This window comes from Chrysemys picta, chromosome 1, assembly GCF_011386835.1.
Source record: "Chrysemys picta bellii isolate R12L10 chromosome 1, ASM1138683v2, whole genome shotgun sequence".
In the NCBI taxonomy this organism is placed as follows: Eukaryota; Metazoa; Chordata; order Testudines; family Emydidae; genus Chrysemys; species Chrysemys picta.
In genome coordinates this window covers 237,784,169-237,801,099 of record NC_088791.1, presented here as the reverse complement: position 1 = coordinate 237,801,099, position 16,931 = coordinate 237,784,169, and the positions used below count along the sequence as shown (strand labels likewise).

Below are 16,931 nucleotides of genomic sequence, written 5' to 3'. Positions count from 1 at the left end.
AGTTCCCCTACATAGGATATCCATAACATAGGATATTATGTTTTACACGTGATTATCCTTCACTTTGTGGAGTTCTTAACCTTCTTTTTTTTGTTTTCCAGCTCCCTGCAAATGTTCGTTAATAGCACAACGAGCAGAACTGTGGATAACCATGAAAAACTATCAACAAGCTCTCCATGATGCAGATGCACTCTGCCAAAACAAACCCCTCTGGCCCAAGGTACAGTACTCACATATTTCTGTCTTTGAAGCATGAATCAGGGTTTCTTTGTGGTGAGGACAGAACGTTTCCAGGTCACTTTTGGAAGGCTAATTTGGCAACCAACGGCTAGAAACTTGAATGAAAGCTTAAATTCTACATAAAACAACAAGGTCTGTGGTGGAACCTTAAATCTGTGCTAGTGCATGGAATTGCTGTGGCGTGAACATCCATTGGTCCTTCATGCTAAGGTCCACTGATCTGTTAAAAAGGGTACATTGGCATGTTTGGAGACAAAACTAGACTTGTCAGTCACTGGCAGTAGGGGAATGCTCCACCTCCTGAAATTCCCTCTAGGTTTGTTTTTTTCCCCCAGTGGCTCAAACAGCCCTCTACACTGTGTCACTTTTCTGAGGAAAATGCTACATTTATTTCAAAATTTTTAAACTCAAATTTTGTTCAACAATGTGTGTATCTAAATCTCAGACATGACCCATGGCTGCACTTTTGGGGAGGGGAAGGGGAGGGAGAAGGAGGTTAGACACTGTGGAAAGAAATACAGGTAATATGGTACAGGTTATATGGTAAATTTTGAAGCAGTCCATTAAGTACAACAGGGGAAAAACTAATGCCTCTTTGCAAGTGATAGGTAGAACAAGTGCAGCATCAGAAGCCACCCACGCTTGCCTCAGACCTATCTGTAGGTCTCCCAACTACCCCTATCTGAAGTTGAGCCGCATGACTGGTGCCAGACTCTCTGTCCAGAAGTAAAAGGGTTACCTATTGGTTTGCTCAAATGAGATCACTTGACATTATCCAGAGGGTCTGTGGAGCTGTGCAAGAATTTCAGGAAAAGCTGTGTTCCATTCCTGGTTTCCAACGCATGGAAAGGCCACAACAGGAATGGAAGCATCCATCTTGTACTTTTAGATCAGAGCATTGCAACCCACTCCCCATCCTATTTCTAACTTCTGCTCCATTTGAAAGAGTGCCGTGTGTCTTGAGAAAATAAAAGCAGTGTTCATTGGTCTCGTGTTACAATCAGTCACTTTGGAAATGTCGGTTTCACACACCTTTTGTTTGCATGCAGGGTCATTATGTGAAAGCACAAGCTCTTTCTGGATTGGGAAGGACTGAAGAAGCACTGAAGGAGTTTCTTTATTGTGTTGCCCTAAATCCTGAATGGAGCTTAATGAAGAAAGAAGCCCAAAAGGTACAGTAACTACATCATGCCACACTTTTTTCTTTTTTTTTTTTTTTTGTATGCGGGTCTGTTGTGCCCTACAGCTAAGGAAAATCTTTGGATTCAGATGCATTCCATGTTAATAAAAAAACAACAACCCATTTTGGCATAATATCAAATAAAACCTTAGTGCATCTAATTGCACAGTACTGTGCCATGGGAGAGACTTCTATCTCCTTGATCACCTCCTTGTCTTGCTTGTAGGTGAGTTTTACTAAACTGTGTGCCTTACCACTGTCCTGTGGAAGCAAGTTGCAGATGCTTATAGGCTGAGTGAAGTGAGGTCTAACCTCAACTTAATGGTGTCTGTCTAAGGGTACGTCTATACCCAGCCGCTAGTTCGGCGGCTGGCAATCGAACTTCTGGGTTTGACTTATCGCGTCTTGTCTGGACGCGATAAGTCGAACCCGGAAGTGCTCGCCGTCGACTGCGGTACTCCAGCTAGACGAGAGGAGTACCGCGGAGTTGACGGGGGAGCCTGCCTGCCGCGTGTGGACCGAGGTAAGATAGAACTAAGGTACTTTGAACTTCAGCTACGTTATTCACGTAGCTGAAGTTGCGTACCTTAGTTCGATTTGGGGGGTTAGTGTAGACCAAGCCTAATAGAATTACTTCCAGAATTTCAGGGAACAGTTTAGGTTATCCGTGGGCACAGACCTAAATTTTGTTGGTGCAAATCAGAACACCGGAAAAGCATGATTCACAGGAAAATCAGACTCACCCATGCTGCAGGCAGAGAAATCCAAATCGACAGCGTAACTTGCTGTGTGTGGAGAGAGTCTGTAGCCTGGACTCTTATATTAAAAAAAAAAAAAAAAAAAAAAGTCTTATACAGAATATTGTAGGAGGTAGCAGGAACCAGGGTGGGGGAAGAGCATTGGCTTGGAGAAATTACAAACTTGGCTTGCACAGTGTTCATTGCGAATTGGTAATTCTACCGTAAAAGTTAACAACACTGATGTGGTGGATGTGCTCTAAATGTAATGAAGGTTATACCTTTCAGTCTGTCTTGCTATCAGTAATACCTATCTCTGATGCGTCTATGCTGGGTTGGGTGGTGCCCATTTAAACAAAAATTTATTGGTAAGAGCTCACTGGTCACCAAAGGAAAAGAATCTACATATCAGTATCTAAAACCAAGAGCAATCAGGTTGGCGCTAAAATCACTTCTGCCTCAAGTCAAACATAGGGTATGCCAGATCATGACAAACAATAGGACAGTGTTTATATTATCTGAAGAAATAAAGGGGAGTTCGTTCCCTACAATTGTGCATACAGGCAAGGTGTCTGGGATTCGTAACAAGGTGATCGATCACCCAATAACAATTCATGTATAGAGGGGAACAAAATACCCTTGTATATCGCCTGAGCAGGTCGACCACTCAAATGCATAAGTAGAATCTAGATCGGATGCATATTTGGTATGGCTATTCTGCAGTGCTTTATTCAATTAGGATTCCATGGTCCCACCATCCTTCATCAGAGGACTGTTGTCTCGTGGGGCAATATGCCAAGGGCACTTGAAGAAATGAAGGTTACTTACCTGTAACCAGCATATTCACACTCCCTGCCTGTTTTTCCCCACTGTCTTGGAGTCCACCTTACAAAGGGCTTGGCGCATGGGGAAGGAACTGAGGCAGCTGGAGTGCCGTGCCTCTTTTATACCCTCTCCCTGGAACATTGAGTGTTCACTGTGGGGAGGTTTGGGGAAGGCATGTGAGCGCTCCAAGAGCTACTGCTAGCTAGAGTTCTAACCGTGCAGGCTACACCTGTGAATATGCAGAGTACATCTTGAAGAACCCCGGTTACAAGCAAGTAATCTTCATTTAGACCACACACGTTTGTTTCTGTAACTCATCTCAAAATTTTTTTTCCTCATTTACTAGATAATGTGCGAGATGTTTTTCCCAGCCTTTGAAAATGTGCATGACAGCCTCACTGCACCTTTCTCTAGTCGGACAAGGTTGAAACCTGCATTTTTAAGCAGCTTAAATACTGTTGAAGATGGTTCTGCTGCTGGGTGCTCTGAGGTAAAGAATAAAATACTCAAACCAAATTTACTCTTGGTTTTAATATTAAGCATCTTGTTATATCCAATCTACCTGACTTGAATTGTTACATATGTTTATATACAAACTTAATTATTACTAGTGCATCTCTTCCTTTCTCAAATTTTAGAGCACTATGATAAAAAGATAGAAGGAAGTATGAATTGTATTTAGATCTCTCAACACAGTTTTAAAAATAAAAATCAACCCATGGCTGGCCAGCTGACTCGGGCTTGTGGGACTTGGGCTGTGGGGTTGTTTCATTGCTGTGTAGACTTCCGAGCTTGGGCACAAACCTGGAAATAGCCCCACAGTCCGAACCTGAGTCGAATGGCACGGGCTAGCCATGGGTTTTTCTTTACTATGTAGGCATACCCTGAGGCTACCTAATATAATTAGATTGGGGTACCACTTTCTAAGAGAGCCAAATTGCTGTTTTCATCATGTTTTAAATAACATTTTATTTTTGTTATTCTGTGTGCACTTTGAGAATGCACAATTATAATATGTCAGGAGAGGTGGTTAGAAAAGAATGAGAATTGTAATGAGAGAAATAGCCCTCTATTTCTGAGGCAATTGGAGCAAGTATCTCTTATTAGTATTGGCTCAGATCAGTTACCAGGTTGCCACCATGACACTACTGTCTTACCATTTCTATGGATAGAATTAGTGCAGAAAACGAGGAAACAAAATCTGTCTGACTTTCACGCAGTTTGTCTCTTTTCAGGATACCGTATTCAGATTAACAAAAGCCCTGTCCCAAGAGCCCGATGTACTTCGCACTAATTCATCTCTCTCTCACAATGTACTGGATTTCCATTTTGAAGACAATAAAAAGTCATTGGGAACAATCCTCTCCAGCTTACCTAGTGCACGTTTAAAAAGAAAGCTATCCAGTGACTTGATGGATTTACAAAGCTTGGATGTCCCTAATAAGATTCCTAAAAAAGGTCTGTCCTGTTGTGTTTTGGGGGGGGGGGGGGGTTGATGGGGGTAGTGGGGGTGTTGGGTTATGACACTCTATTTTAAAAGAGATAGGAAAATAACACTGCTTTGTTACTGTTTGTAGGTAAAACAGAGAGAGCGCTCTTCAGGTCTGGGAAAGGTACTTAGGCCTGGTCTACACTAGGAATTTACTTCAGTAGAGCTATGTCTCTCAGGGGTGTGAAAAATCCGTACCCGGAGAGACATAGCAATATTGACCTAGCCCCCAGCGTAGAATTCTTCCATCAACCTAGCTACCGCCTCTCAGGGCAGTTGATTACCTATGCGGACAGAAGAAGCCTTCCCATCGGTGTAGGTAGTGTCTATACTGAAGTGGTGCAGCTGTGTTGCTGTTGCATTTTAAGTGTAGACATACCCTCAGTGTGGACCAGATCTTAGTACAAGCAGTTAAGACACATTCTAAGAGACTATACAATGTGAAGTGGCCCATTAACACCTCTGCAATAATAGGACAAAAATGGGGAGGTAGTGGGTTACAAATTGTTGTAATAAACTAGAAATCCTGTCTCTTTATTAAGACCATCATTTTTAGTGCCTAGCGAAGTTATGAATTTAAGCTCCCAGGTTCATCTTTGGAGGGTGTTGTGTAGGTTTCCTTTGAGGATGAGTGCTGATAGGTTAGATATAGAGTGATCGCTTTGTGAAAAGCATTCACCCAGAGGTGATATGGTGTCTCTTTTTGTTTTTTGTGTGTGAGTTCACTCAAAATCATAGTGGGGAGCTTGCTTCTGGTGATGAGCGTGGTGAGGTGAGGGAGTTGTTTCAAGGCTAGAAGAGGGAGTTCAGGAAAGATTTCTTTCAGGATGTGGTTCCCATTGGCTATGGGTTGCAATTGCTTGATACCCCATATGGGTTCTAGTGTGGGGTGGTAGGTGACAAGTAGGCATGTGTGGTCAGAGGGCTACACGGCTGCAACACGACTTCAGACAACTAGTCATTCTTGTTTGTTGTGATGAGCAGAGTTGAAACCCTTGTCTAAAAATCAATATTGTTCCAGAGCAGTCTTGATTCATCTAAGGAATACACACTTCTGTTCTGCAAATGTTGCCTTTCTGATGCTTCATCCCCCAACAGCTTAGATATTGTGCTGCTAGTGACAAGAGTGCTGTAGTTATTAGATCTCTGAGGTATAGCTAAACTTCAGAGTCTCTCTTTACATGAAAAAGATGCACAGTAAGCCCAAGGAGGGGGAGCTAATTTGCATCACATGTTAATATCTATTTTCCCCAGAAAACCAAGAATCCATTTAAAAGAGCAGTAGCCCCATCCATTCTGCTATTTGATGCATCTGCTTACATAGATATTTCAGGCTTTTAAAACAAAAATCTCTAACAGGGTTAGCAGTGTGAAGGAATGCTAGAAGGTAGTAATGTGCTGTATAGTGAAATAAGTGGTTAATGGATGTTTTTTTTTTTTTTAAATCTCCACTGTATTACCATTTCAGAGTAGCAGCCGTGTTAGTCTGTATCCGCAAAAAGAAGAACAGGAGGACTTGTGGCACCTTAGAGACTAACAAATTTATTAGAGCATAAGCTTTCGTGGACTATAGCCACGAAAGCTTATGCTCTAATAAATTTGTTAGTCTCTAAGGTGCCACAAGTCCTCCTGTTCTTCTTTTTGTATTACCATTCATTGTTTCACCAAATGTTGAAGGTTAGAAATCTGACTTCTGCCTTGAAATTTACACGCAGAGTACCGCTGTCTGTTTTCCACCTCTCCACACACAACACATTTCTTCCAGGTAATAAAAATGGCCCCCCACCCTGCTGTGATAGGAAAACTCCTACAGAGTGGCCTGTGAACTGCAAACCCACCCAATCACCGGGGTGGGAAATGTAACCTTCCCCTACCTTCACAGTAAGGGATTTAGAGCCATTTCACACTTTAACTGTCAATTTACAGTTTACACAAGATGTGATGCCCTGTTACTGTCCTCTGAATAGCCCATTTAGGGTTCTGCTATTGTTCAGGGACCCCACACTCAAGATATAGGTTAAAGATAAACATTTTCTATGAAAACCACTAATCTATCAGCCACAAGACCCCCATGCCCTCCACCTCTCCCCTGTGCTTGATACAGGCCAGAGGATTGTGTACAGGTTGTCCCATGACAAAGCATAGTGTTGTAACTTGCATGCAAGGGGGGGAACTTAATTTTTCATGTGGCATCTAGTTAGACTCCTCCACCAGAGGGTTAGGAGGCAGAGTTGCCAATGGTATTGGAACTTTTGCTTAGTACTTCTAGACTTTCTGCTTCTTAGGCTTTTTGAACTACAGTGTTAAAATTATTGGACAAAGATGCTGATCCTGCTGTGAGTTGTGCACAGATGAAGGAATCTGCCTGCAGAGATCTTATTCCAGGATCAGACCTTGTAAGCGCCAGAGTAACCATTATGGAGCTTATACTGCTACAGAGCTTCTAGGTCCAAACTTGTAGAAATCTTGTCTACAGGGAGACAAGACTTGTCCACGCGGTTTTGAGGCATTTGTAAGTTTCTCAAGACCCAAGAATTTAGGAGTCTGCAGATCTGGAGGACTTAGGCTGAACCTGTGAATTTAGTAAGGTCTCTTAGTCCAGCTCTTCTGGCTTCAGCCCTTAAACGCTCAGCCTGCTTGGTTTAGTCAGAGCTTAATGCTCTGGGCTGTGCTTTAAGTTTAAAATTCTTGAAAATCGGGAATTCGGCTATACAGAACTTCCTAACAAAGCAGGCTATGCTAGAAGTTCGTTAATGCTCTTTACTCTTTTATAAACAGTGCCTGCCCTTGAGAACACTAAACATTATTGCAACAGCAAAGTTCTCAGATTCAAATGTGTTAGCACATTTACCTCCAGCCTTCCCAAAAAATACTTAATTGCAATAGTCCTGACTTCAGAGGGAGAAGGGGGTGTTAAAAAAAACAAATGTGGAGTTCTTAAATTAAGCTTGTTTTGGGGGTGGGGGGATTGGGGAGGTTTTTTGTTTGAAACATGAAACTCTTGAAAAATTAAAACCTATTTCCAACTCTGAAGTGTTTTTTGTCTTGTCTCAAACTTTGGCTCTCAAACAATACCCTCTCAGAAAAGTTACCCTCTGGAAGGAGGTCATCTGTAATATTTAAGGTGGAAAGGAGTTTTTTGCGGGGGGAGTTTGTGTTCATAGAGAACAGATACAAAAACTGGGTTCATAGTAGAAAACTAGCATAGGGTCACTACTCTGATTCCATAATGTGTATGTACATAGTGCCTGCTTTACCTGAATGTTTGACATAGAGCTGTCCTTCTCCCTTAGATGAAGATACTGTACTTGAAAACTCTGCCACCTCTGCATTACGTGAGATACCAGCAATCCTTGTGGATGCATCTGACTTCGAGTGTTCCCTCTGCATGAGGTATGACTGCATAGAGCTGAGAGTCTTCCTAAACTTTAGACTAAATTTATTTGGTTTTGAGGGAAGGGTTGTACTGGAAGCTATTCTAACATGAACTAAAGGTTTTGTTTCATCTTTGCAAAAATGTAATAAATGTTAACTTCACTGGAGAGGCTGAAATTATTTTTGCAACATGTCAACATAATGGATTTATTTTAAAAATGAAATCCCTTTCCCATCATAGGATAGAGACTAGATAATAAAAATGTCACATAAGATTGACTTGCAGGGGGAAAATAGCTTTAAAAATGATAGGCTTAGTGACTCATTACGATCTGTGTTGTTTGTGTGTTGGATGGAAATTATAAAGAACCAATTTTATTTTGTCCCAACTGTTGTGTTCAGGTTATTCTACGAGCCTGTTACCACTCCCTGTGGACATACGTTTTGTCTCAAATGCCTCGAGCGTTGCCTTGATCATAACCCGTATTGCCCACTCTGCAAAGAAAAGCTCTCTGAAGTAAGTTTGTATTTGTGAGGGGTTTGTTTAGAAGCTCTTATTAAGATCTTGGCATATTGTGCAAAATCTCTTTGCATACATACAGCTGAACAATATAGGGCCAACATAGTAGTCTTGTTGTGCTCTTCCCAGAAGTATTCTGAATACGAACACTAGTATTTATTAAGGTGTATTAATAATCTGGAGCAGGCTGTAGGGAAGGGAAGTACTGACCAAAATTGTTCGTGTTACTTTCTCACATTGAAATTAGGCGTTTTTTAGTTTTTGTCTGAACAGTCTCTAACAAATATCAGGGGGTAGCTGTGTTAGTCTGTATGCACAAAAACAACGAGGAGTCCAGTGGCACCTTAAAGACTAACAGATTTATTTGGGCTTAAGCTTTTGTTGTTTTTGTAGTCTCTAACAAAGACTGTGAAAATGCTGAAGAGGCCGTACTGTCATTGCAGTATCTCTACTGATACTGTGTTGGTGAACAAAGTATGCTTCTGGCCATTCCGGTGTAGAGAATGTATGCTCAGCTGCAGGAAATGTGATTCCCAAATATTTAGACTCTTCAGGTGGCAATAACTTGGCAGCTTTAGAGTCAAAAGGGATTATGTCCTTTACACTAAGTAAAGAGGACTAGAGGTTGACAAGTGTTTTGGGCTTTTTTGGTGATGGGGGAGGGGGGCAGAAAATATTTAGCAGAAAAATGCTGATTTGCATAGACCAAAAAATTTCACAAGCTCCTGTCTGCTTCAGCTAGTTGTTTCAGTCAAAATGGGGAGGGGGCAGGAGGGTTAAGGCTCAGAAGAAATTCAGAAATGTCAAACCAGCTTTGTTTCAACATTTCTGAAACCTAAACGTTTTGTTTTTGTTCGTTTAAATTCATAGATTCTAGGACTGGAAGGGACCTCGAGAGGTCATCGAGTCCAGTCCCCTGCCCGCATGGCAGGACCAAATACTGTCTAGACCATCCCTGATAGACATGTATCTAACCTACCCTTAAATATCTCCAGAGATGGAGATTCCACAACCTCCCTAGGCAATTTATTCCAGTGTTTAACCACCCTGACAGGAACTTTTTCCTAATGTCCAACCTAGACCTCCCTTGCTGCAGTTTAAACCCATTGCTTCTAGTTCTATCCTTAGAGGCTAAGGTGAACAAGTTTTCTCCCTCCTCCTTAGGACACCCTTTTAAATACCTGAAAACTGCTATCATGTCCCCTCTCAGTCTTCTCTTTTCCAAACTAAACAAACCCAATTCTTTCAGCCTTCCTTCATAGGTCATGTTCTCAAGACCTTTAATCATTCTTGTTGCTCTTCTCTGGACCCTTTCCAATTTCTCCACATCTGTTTTAAAATGCGGTGCCCAGAACTGGACACAATACTCCAGCTGAGGCCTAACCAGAGCAGAGTAGAGCGGAAGAATGACGTCTCGTGTCTTGCTCACAACACACCTGTTAATACATCCCAGAATCATGTTTGCTTTTTTTGCAACAGCATCACACTGTTGACTCATATTTAGCTTGTGGTCCACTATAACCCCTAGATCCCTTTCTGCCATACTCCTTCCTAGACAGTCTCTTCCCATTCTGTATGTGTGAAACTGATTTTTTCTTCCTAAGTGGAGCACTTTGCATTTGTCTTTGTTAAACTTCATCCTGTGTAACTCAGACCATTTCTCCAATTTGTCCAGATCATTTTGAATTATGACCCTGTCCTCCAAAGCAGTTGCAATCCCTCCCAGTTTGGTATCATCTGCAAACTTAATAAGCGTACTTCCTATGCCAATATCTAAGTCGTTGATGAAGATATTGAACAGAGCCGGTCCCAAAACAGACCCCTGCGGTACCCCACTCGTTATGCCTTTCCAGCAGGATTGGGAACCATTAACAACAACTCTCTGAGTACGGTTATCCAGCCAGTTATGCACCCACCTTATAGTAGCCCCATCTAAATTGTATTTGCCTAGTTTATCGATAAGAATATCATACGAGACCGTATCAAATGCCTTCACCAAACTACAAGTGGTGTTGAACACTTACACCCTTTAGTCTGGTTAAAGCACCCTCCCCCCTTCTCTCCTACTGAAGCTGTTACACTTTACATACATGAATATTCATTGGAGCAGGGACTGGAACCTGAGTGGTGCCTACCCTCCCAGGTGAGTGCCTTAACCACCGGGCAATAGTCATTCTCATTCGCTCAGTCTCTCTGGTCCAGTGAATACTTAAACACTTTACACGGAGTGGAGTAGCTTCAACAGAAGAAACTGAGAATACTCTCTGACCCTGGTGGTTGGGACACTTACCTGGGAGTGGTGGAGACCCAGATTCAAGTCCCTGTTCTAGAGTGGGGATTTGAACCTGGGTTTTCCACATTCTGGGTCAGTGCTTTAACAGCTAGGTAATAAGGGACCATCGCTATCCAAAATGTTTTTTCTTTAGATGGCCTGATACAAGTTTTTCCCAACTCTTTTGATATGCTGAACCAAACCTGAAATATTTTGGAATTTTTGAGTCAAACTGAATTGTTTTCAACTCTTTGGAACTGCCACTTAATTGCAAGTCAGTTATTCTCATAGGTCTGAAGAGTACCTATTTTTTTTTTATTATGTTGTAGAGCCTATGATAAATGCACCCTTCTGGAAGTTTATGGGCACTGAAGTGAATAGTGTCCACTCTTGTATCCCAGAGATAATGTAACATTTTTGAAAGGGTGAGAGAGGAAGGGGGATTAGAACAACTTTACATCAGGAAGCTGCTGCATTCATTGTTTTGTCACTGTTTGCAAACCATCTTGAGCTATTTTGCTCTTGGAATGGGGACTAGACAGAACTGATTAAATATTAGTACTTAAACTTTAACTCTCTTCTCTATAGTTTTTGGCAAGCAGAACTTATAAAAAGACTGTCCTTACAGAAGAACTAATAGTTCGTTACTTGCCGGAAGAATTGTCAGAAAGAAAGAAAGTTTATGAAGAAGAAATGAAGGAGTTATCAAAGTAAGTTGTTTTTCGGTTGTATCTAAATGTTGTAAAATTTTATTTTGGTCCAGATTACTGAAGAAACCTTTAATTTATTTATGAAAGTAGGTTTCAAAGGTTGACTTAATTTGTTCCAATGCTGGCATGTTTGTAGTAGATAGTAATCAAGAAAAAATAGGCTTGGATGTGAGAGGTGCACAACATCAATGGAAAATATTAATTTTATTTGGCAATAAATATAGTGATTTATTTCTATGAATAAAAAACCCATAATTTAAAACTAATTAAAACATCTTCCCCGAAAGTAAGATGTGGGGGATTAGGAATAGGAGAAGCACATGCTTATAAGTACATGTATTGGTTGCTTTATCCATGATTACTTGTACTTGCCATATAGCTGAATTAAAAAAAAAATCACAACAGAAAAATGAAAGTAACATGAATGTATGTTACAAAACTAGAGGCTGAAAGTTAACTCTGTCCCTGAGTCCCCGTTTCCACTGAATTCCTACAAACACTCAATGTCACTTTGGAATATAAGGATTGCTTTCCAGCCATGTTTAAAGTATATGTAGTGTACAGTAATATATCTTTTTGAAAATTACAGATAAAAGTTGTAAAAGACTCAGTGATGTGCAAATTAGATGCTTTTTTCCATGCACATGCTTGAGACTGTGATTGCATTTTCCAAACGTTCTCTGTTAAAACCAAAGAATGGAGGTATTGGTACCTAGAGTACATTAATAGCTGGGAGAGCCCTTGGTTCTCTGGTGCCTGTGAAAGCAACGCATTTTTGTTGGCCAAGAGCTTATTTTACGAGAAACAAGTCTGAGAAACCACTCTAATCAAACCTCAACTATGAGGTTTTGTGCTGAATAAATATAGTATGCGGGAGGAGACTGACTGTTCATATTTGTATTTTTGCAGTTTGAATGAAGATGTTCCCATCTTTGTGTGTACCATGGCCTTCCCTACCATCCCTTGCCCACTTCATGTCTTTGAACCTCGGTATCGGCTAATGATAAGAAGATGCATGGAAACTGGTACCAAACAATTCGGCATGTGCTTAGCTGATGAACTAAAAGGGTAAGGAATCTTGCTGAGAACATCCCTGTCGTGACTTTTGGAAACAAGTGGAGAACCATAGTACTGTTGGTCTTCCACAATGAGTTGGATCCGTTTTAGGTCTCATGCTAGCAGATACAAATGTTAAGGGGGGTTTTGTTGCCAGGTTTTTATATAATCTATAAACATCCCCCTTTCTACTGAAATTTCTAATATCTCAATGTTAGACCCAGAAAGTTGACTTATGCTCTAGCTATCCATCCAACTGCCTTTACGTATTCCTGGAAAGTGTGTTTCATTGTGGATATGCTTTGGAATAGTTATGTTCTATTTAACTAGAAAATAGTAATATGTCAAAAGACTGGAGTGCACATGGCATCTATTTCCTATTACATTATGTATGATTGGTTTGGGGTCAGTAGTACCACAGAGAGCCCATTATGACAATTTCTGATCCACAGTTTGGTTCCCAGTAAAGTCTGTTCACTAAATCAAGGTGAGGGTTGCTTTTCTGTCTGTTTCCTCTGTAAGGGTATGTCTACACAGAGATAAAAAGCCCCTGGCTGGCCTGGGTCAGCTGACTCAGGTTGTGGGGTGTGGGCTCTGGGGCTGAAAAATTGCACTGTAGATGTTCGGGACTGGGATCCTCAGGGGGTGGAGTCCCAGAGCTCAGCCTCCAGCCCCAACCTGAAGTCTACACAGCAATTTTTAGCCCATGAGCCTGAGTCAGCTGACTTAGACCAGCCACAGCCGTGCCATCAGTCTTTTATCCCTGTGTAGATGTACCCTAAAACAGCTTCCTGTCTCCTAAGCTTTGGGTTCAGATCGGACTTTTATGAATATCCTGGGTTAATAAAGCTGGACCATACAGTAGGTTTTTAAGTGGAAATTTAGGCTCTTTGAATGAGAATTACATGCTTGGTGGATGAGGACGCTAGATATGAGCTTTGCATTTGTAGGAATCGAAGAATCCTAAAGAGGTCATGGACATTCTATTTCCCCTGATGGCATGGTGTAGCTGTGAGCATGTACAGCCAGTGAATTGCTGATTCCTTTGGAAGAGAGAGGAAGTGGAGAATAACTGGATTCTCTGCTTTTGTCCTTGGAGCATGCAGAACAGTTTCCAAAATCCTCCCCCTTCTGGGGGTTTGGCTTTATTGGTAACCTGGAAATAACACCATGTAAACCTCAACTTAAGCTGCTTCTCAAGTGTGGCTGTTAGGATTATCTGTAAGACCACCTCTGGCTTAATTCTTTCTGGCACAGACACTCCCATCACCTTGCTAGAAGAGAGACAATCGCTGCTCTGAAGAGCTTACCTCCTGACTTGTACAGTGCCTGGCACAACATGGTCTCAATCTTGGTCAGTGTCCCTAGGTACTACAAATAATGTATTCACACTGGAGGTACTGGACCCACCTACCATCATGACTCAGCAGTAATTACCCTGAATTTTAATGCATGAATTTAGCTCCAGTTGCCTTCTTCTAAACGGGTGTAGTGTGTAACCCAGTTACATGGAGTTTCTCTAGAACAGGAGAGGACTTTCCTGACAAAATACCTCTTCCTGGTTGCTCTTCCAGTTGCGGGTGGCACTGTCAGCTAATGGGTGGGGAGTCTCTGGTTGGTGTCTCTTACCAGCAGAGACCAGCTGTAGTAATATCAGCAACTAAGGTTTCCTCTCCCCTGTTCTCTCCTTGCTTTCCCCTGTAAGTACTGGTGGCAACTTCTTTTCCTTCTCTTCCTTCTCCCCACCCAACCAGAAATAAGGAGAGAGGGAGAGGAGTAATAATCCTCTTGGAATGCATCATTATCTACATGGTGGCTGATAACTTACTCCTAAACTTCATAGGCCTTGGCTGCGCTCGCGGCAGCGCTGTGAAGCGCAAGTGTAGTCGTGCCGCCAGCGCTGCGAGAGCTCTCTCGCAGCACTGCAAGTACTTCACCTCTCCGAGGGGAGTAGCTTGCAGTGCTGCGAGCGAGTGTGCAGCGCTGCAGGCACTGATTACACTGGCGCTTTACAGCGCTGCACTCGCTGTGCTCGGGGGGGGGGGGGGGGGGGGTTTCACACCCCTGAGCACAGCAAGTGCAACGCTGTGAATTGCCAGTGTAGCCAAGGCCTTAGAGTGCATCAGAACTTGCTTACAATGGAGTGTTAATTAACTTTGAACATCTTGTGCCAAGATTCAGAGGGGTAGCCCTGTTAGTCTGAATCTGTAAAAAGCAACAGAGGGTCCTGTGGCACTTTTAAGACTAACAGAAGTATTGGGAGCATAAGCTTTCGTGGGTAAGAACCTCACTTTGTTTAATCCTTTGCAAATTTGACACCATCAGATCAGGATTAAACGAAGGCTGTGAATGGCTATCCAACTACAGAAGCAGTTTCTCCTCCCTTGGTGCTCACACCTCAACTGCTAGCAGAGCACCTCACCCTCCCTGATTGAACTAACCTCGTTATCTCCATACTGATTTATACCTGCCTCTGGAAATTGTCATTACTTGCATCTGAAGAAGTAAGGTTCTTACCCACGAAAGCTTATGCTCCCAATACTTCTGTTAGTCTTAAAGGTGCCACAGAACCCTCTGTTGTTTTGTGCCAAGATTGTTTTTGCTAAAATGTCCCACCATTGTCTTCGCTATTGGAGCTGAACCAGTAGTAGCAGCAATGGGAACATTTATCAGAGGCCCAAGTAGAGTAAAAGTGTGTTGAAGCAATAAAAGACATTCTCTTCACTTGCACAGCTTCAGCATCTTCTCTAGGCACTACTATGCCTTCCTCAGCAATGTAATAGAGCTATCTCTATAAAATAGTTGCAAACCCCTGTATAACTTGCCCCCAGCACTCAGGAACTCACAGCATGAAATCTGCTCAATTTATTTAAAAACCTGCCCCTCCCTCCTTCCTCACAAATAATTCTAATTTTAAAAAGCTGTTGCTTTAATTGTGTGTGTGTCTTACCAAAAGCATCATTGTGTTGGAAAATCATGGAGGTACTTTCATTTTTCCACCAATGTAACAGTGGTGAATCGGGTCCAGTATGTTTATAAGTGTCCGAACTTATATAAACACCTGTCAGTGTGACTTCCTAATTTTCTGTGCCCTTTTATCATTTCAGGTTTGCCGATTATGGCTGCATGCTAGAGATCAGGGATGTAAAGTTTTTTCCTGATGGGCGTTCAGTTGTTGATACAGTTGGTGTTCGTCGGTTTAAGGTCTTGAACCATGGTCAACGGGATGGGTATAACACTGCGAACATTGAATATCTTGAAGATAAAAAGGTGATCTCTTGTGCATTCATGTTCACTTAAATGTTCTGTCCCTGACACATCTCAAGTTGAAGTTATTTATTTACATGGTCATAAGGCACATTTTCTTTATTTCTGAAACCATGGAATAAATTATTTTGCCCTTCTGACTGTAACTAGCTCTCTGTAGTTTAATCCTCTCTGCCATTGGTATTTGTCATCATAAATCTCAGGGTAGCTTTCAAATCTTTGATACTCGAAAAGATACAAACTACCATGTCCTGTTTAGATCAGGTTCTAAAGAGGCAGTTAAAAATGACACTGGTTCAAGACCCTTCTAAAGACACACATGTCTAAGTTTTATTAAAGTGCTTAAGATTCCATATTTTGCATTGATGCACAGTATCTGTTTCTAACTCCCACAGATGATCTGACCTCGCCATACACTGAATAGAAAAGCCTTTTTTTTTTTTTTTTCCTTAAGGTAGAACCCAGAAGAGAACTTGGTACTAATATATTTTGTTACACAAGCATTTGAGTATGCATGGCATCTAAGGAAATTTACCAGTTAAAATAACTTTCTTTTCTAAAATCTGGTGATTTCTAAAATTTATCGAAATCATGTGTTTGGAATTTATTGGCCAAAACCAGAATGGCCTGCATAATGGTCTAGTCTTATGCTGGATATCTCAAATGAATGCCAGTAAAACAGTGATACCACTTCACAGTGCGCTCATTGGAGAGTTCAGGCCAGTGGATGGCATTAGAAAAGTCCAGTCAGGTCACATGGTTCTCAAGCAGACTTTCACAGCTAACTGCAAGCCTGTTAATTTCTAGAAGGCTTCTCCCAATTTGTGCTGTGCAGTTCAATTGCCAACAAGCACACAGAAAGAGAGAATGGGGATAAAATGTCTCTTCAAGGTTAAAGTGGTCTAATATCCCATGTTACCGCTCGGGGTCCCCACTGAGTGAAGGTGAAGTATATAGTCAAATCAGATGTTTGTGTATGTTGGCAGAAACCTGGTTAATATCATCCCCGGTACTGGGAAGTCAGTCTCACTTACATACTTGTTTTGTTTCTCCCTGCCATCCTTCCACTACTCCCTTGACTTGAGAACCACTTCTACTGTATTTGAAAACAACACTACTACTACTTTGCAGAAGCCCCAGGAGGAGGGCTCCTCATTCTCAATAAGAGGAATTCCTAATCAACTGAAGACTCCAATAGCAATACTTATAACTTGGTTGCTGAAAGGACCTAAAACTTCTGTAGGAGAGATCAAAAAACCA

At 41.7% G+C, this 16,931-nt stretch overlaps 1 protein-coding gene across 4 annotated transcripts in view; it reads left to right on the top strand.

Annotated features, from left to right (window-relative positions):
* The window catches only part of LONRF2 (LON peptidase N-terminal domain and ring finger 2), a 68,625-nt gene that overhangs the window by 24,677 nt on the left and 27,017 nt on the right, over nt 1–16,931 (top strand). For 2 of the 4 annotated variants that reach the window (XM_065580885.1, XM_065580884.1), the window contains exons 2-10: nt 102–220; nt 1,290–1,412; nt 3,329–3,472; nt 4,203–4,440; nt 7,765–7,864; nt 8,249–8,363; nt 11,227–11,348; nt 12,258–12,416; nt 15,512–15,674. In XM_065580885.1, the coding sequence (XP_065436957.1) occupies nt 102–220; nt 1,290–1,412; nt 3,329–3,472; nt 4,203–4,440; nt 7,765–7,864; nt 8,249–8,363; nt 11,227–11,348; nt 12,258–12,416; nt 15,512–15,674 (1,283 nt within the window). Of the gene's footprint in view, nt 1–101; nt 221–1,289; nt 1,413–3,328; nt 3,473–4,202; nt 4,441–7,764; nt 7,865–8,248; nt 8,364–11,226; nt 11,349–12,257; nt 12,417–13,354; nt 13,759–15,511; nt 15,675–16,931 lie in introns of those variants that run through there. The other 2 variants (XR_010597677.1, XM_008167385.4) reach the window with 2 other exon arrangements.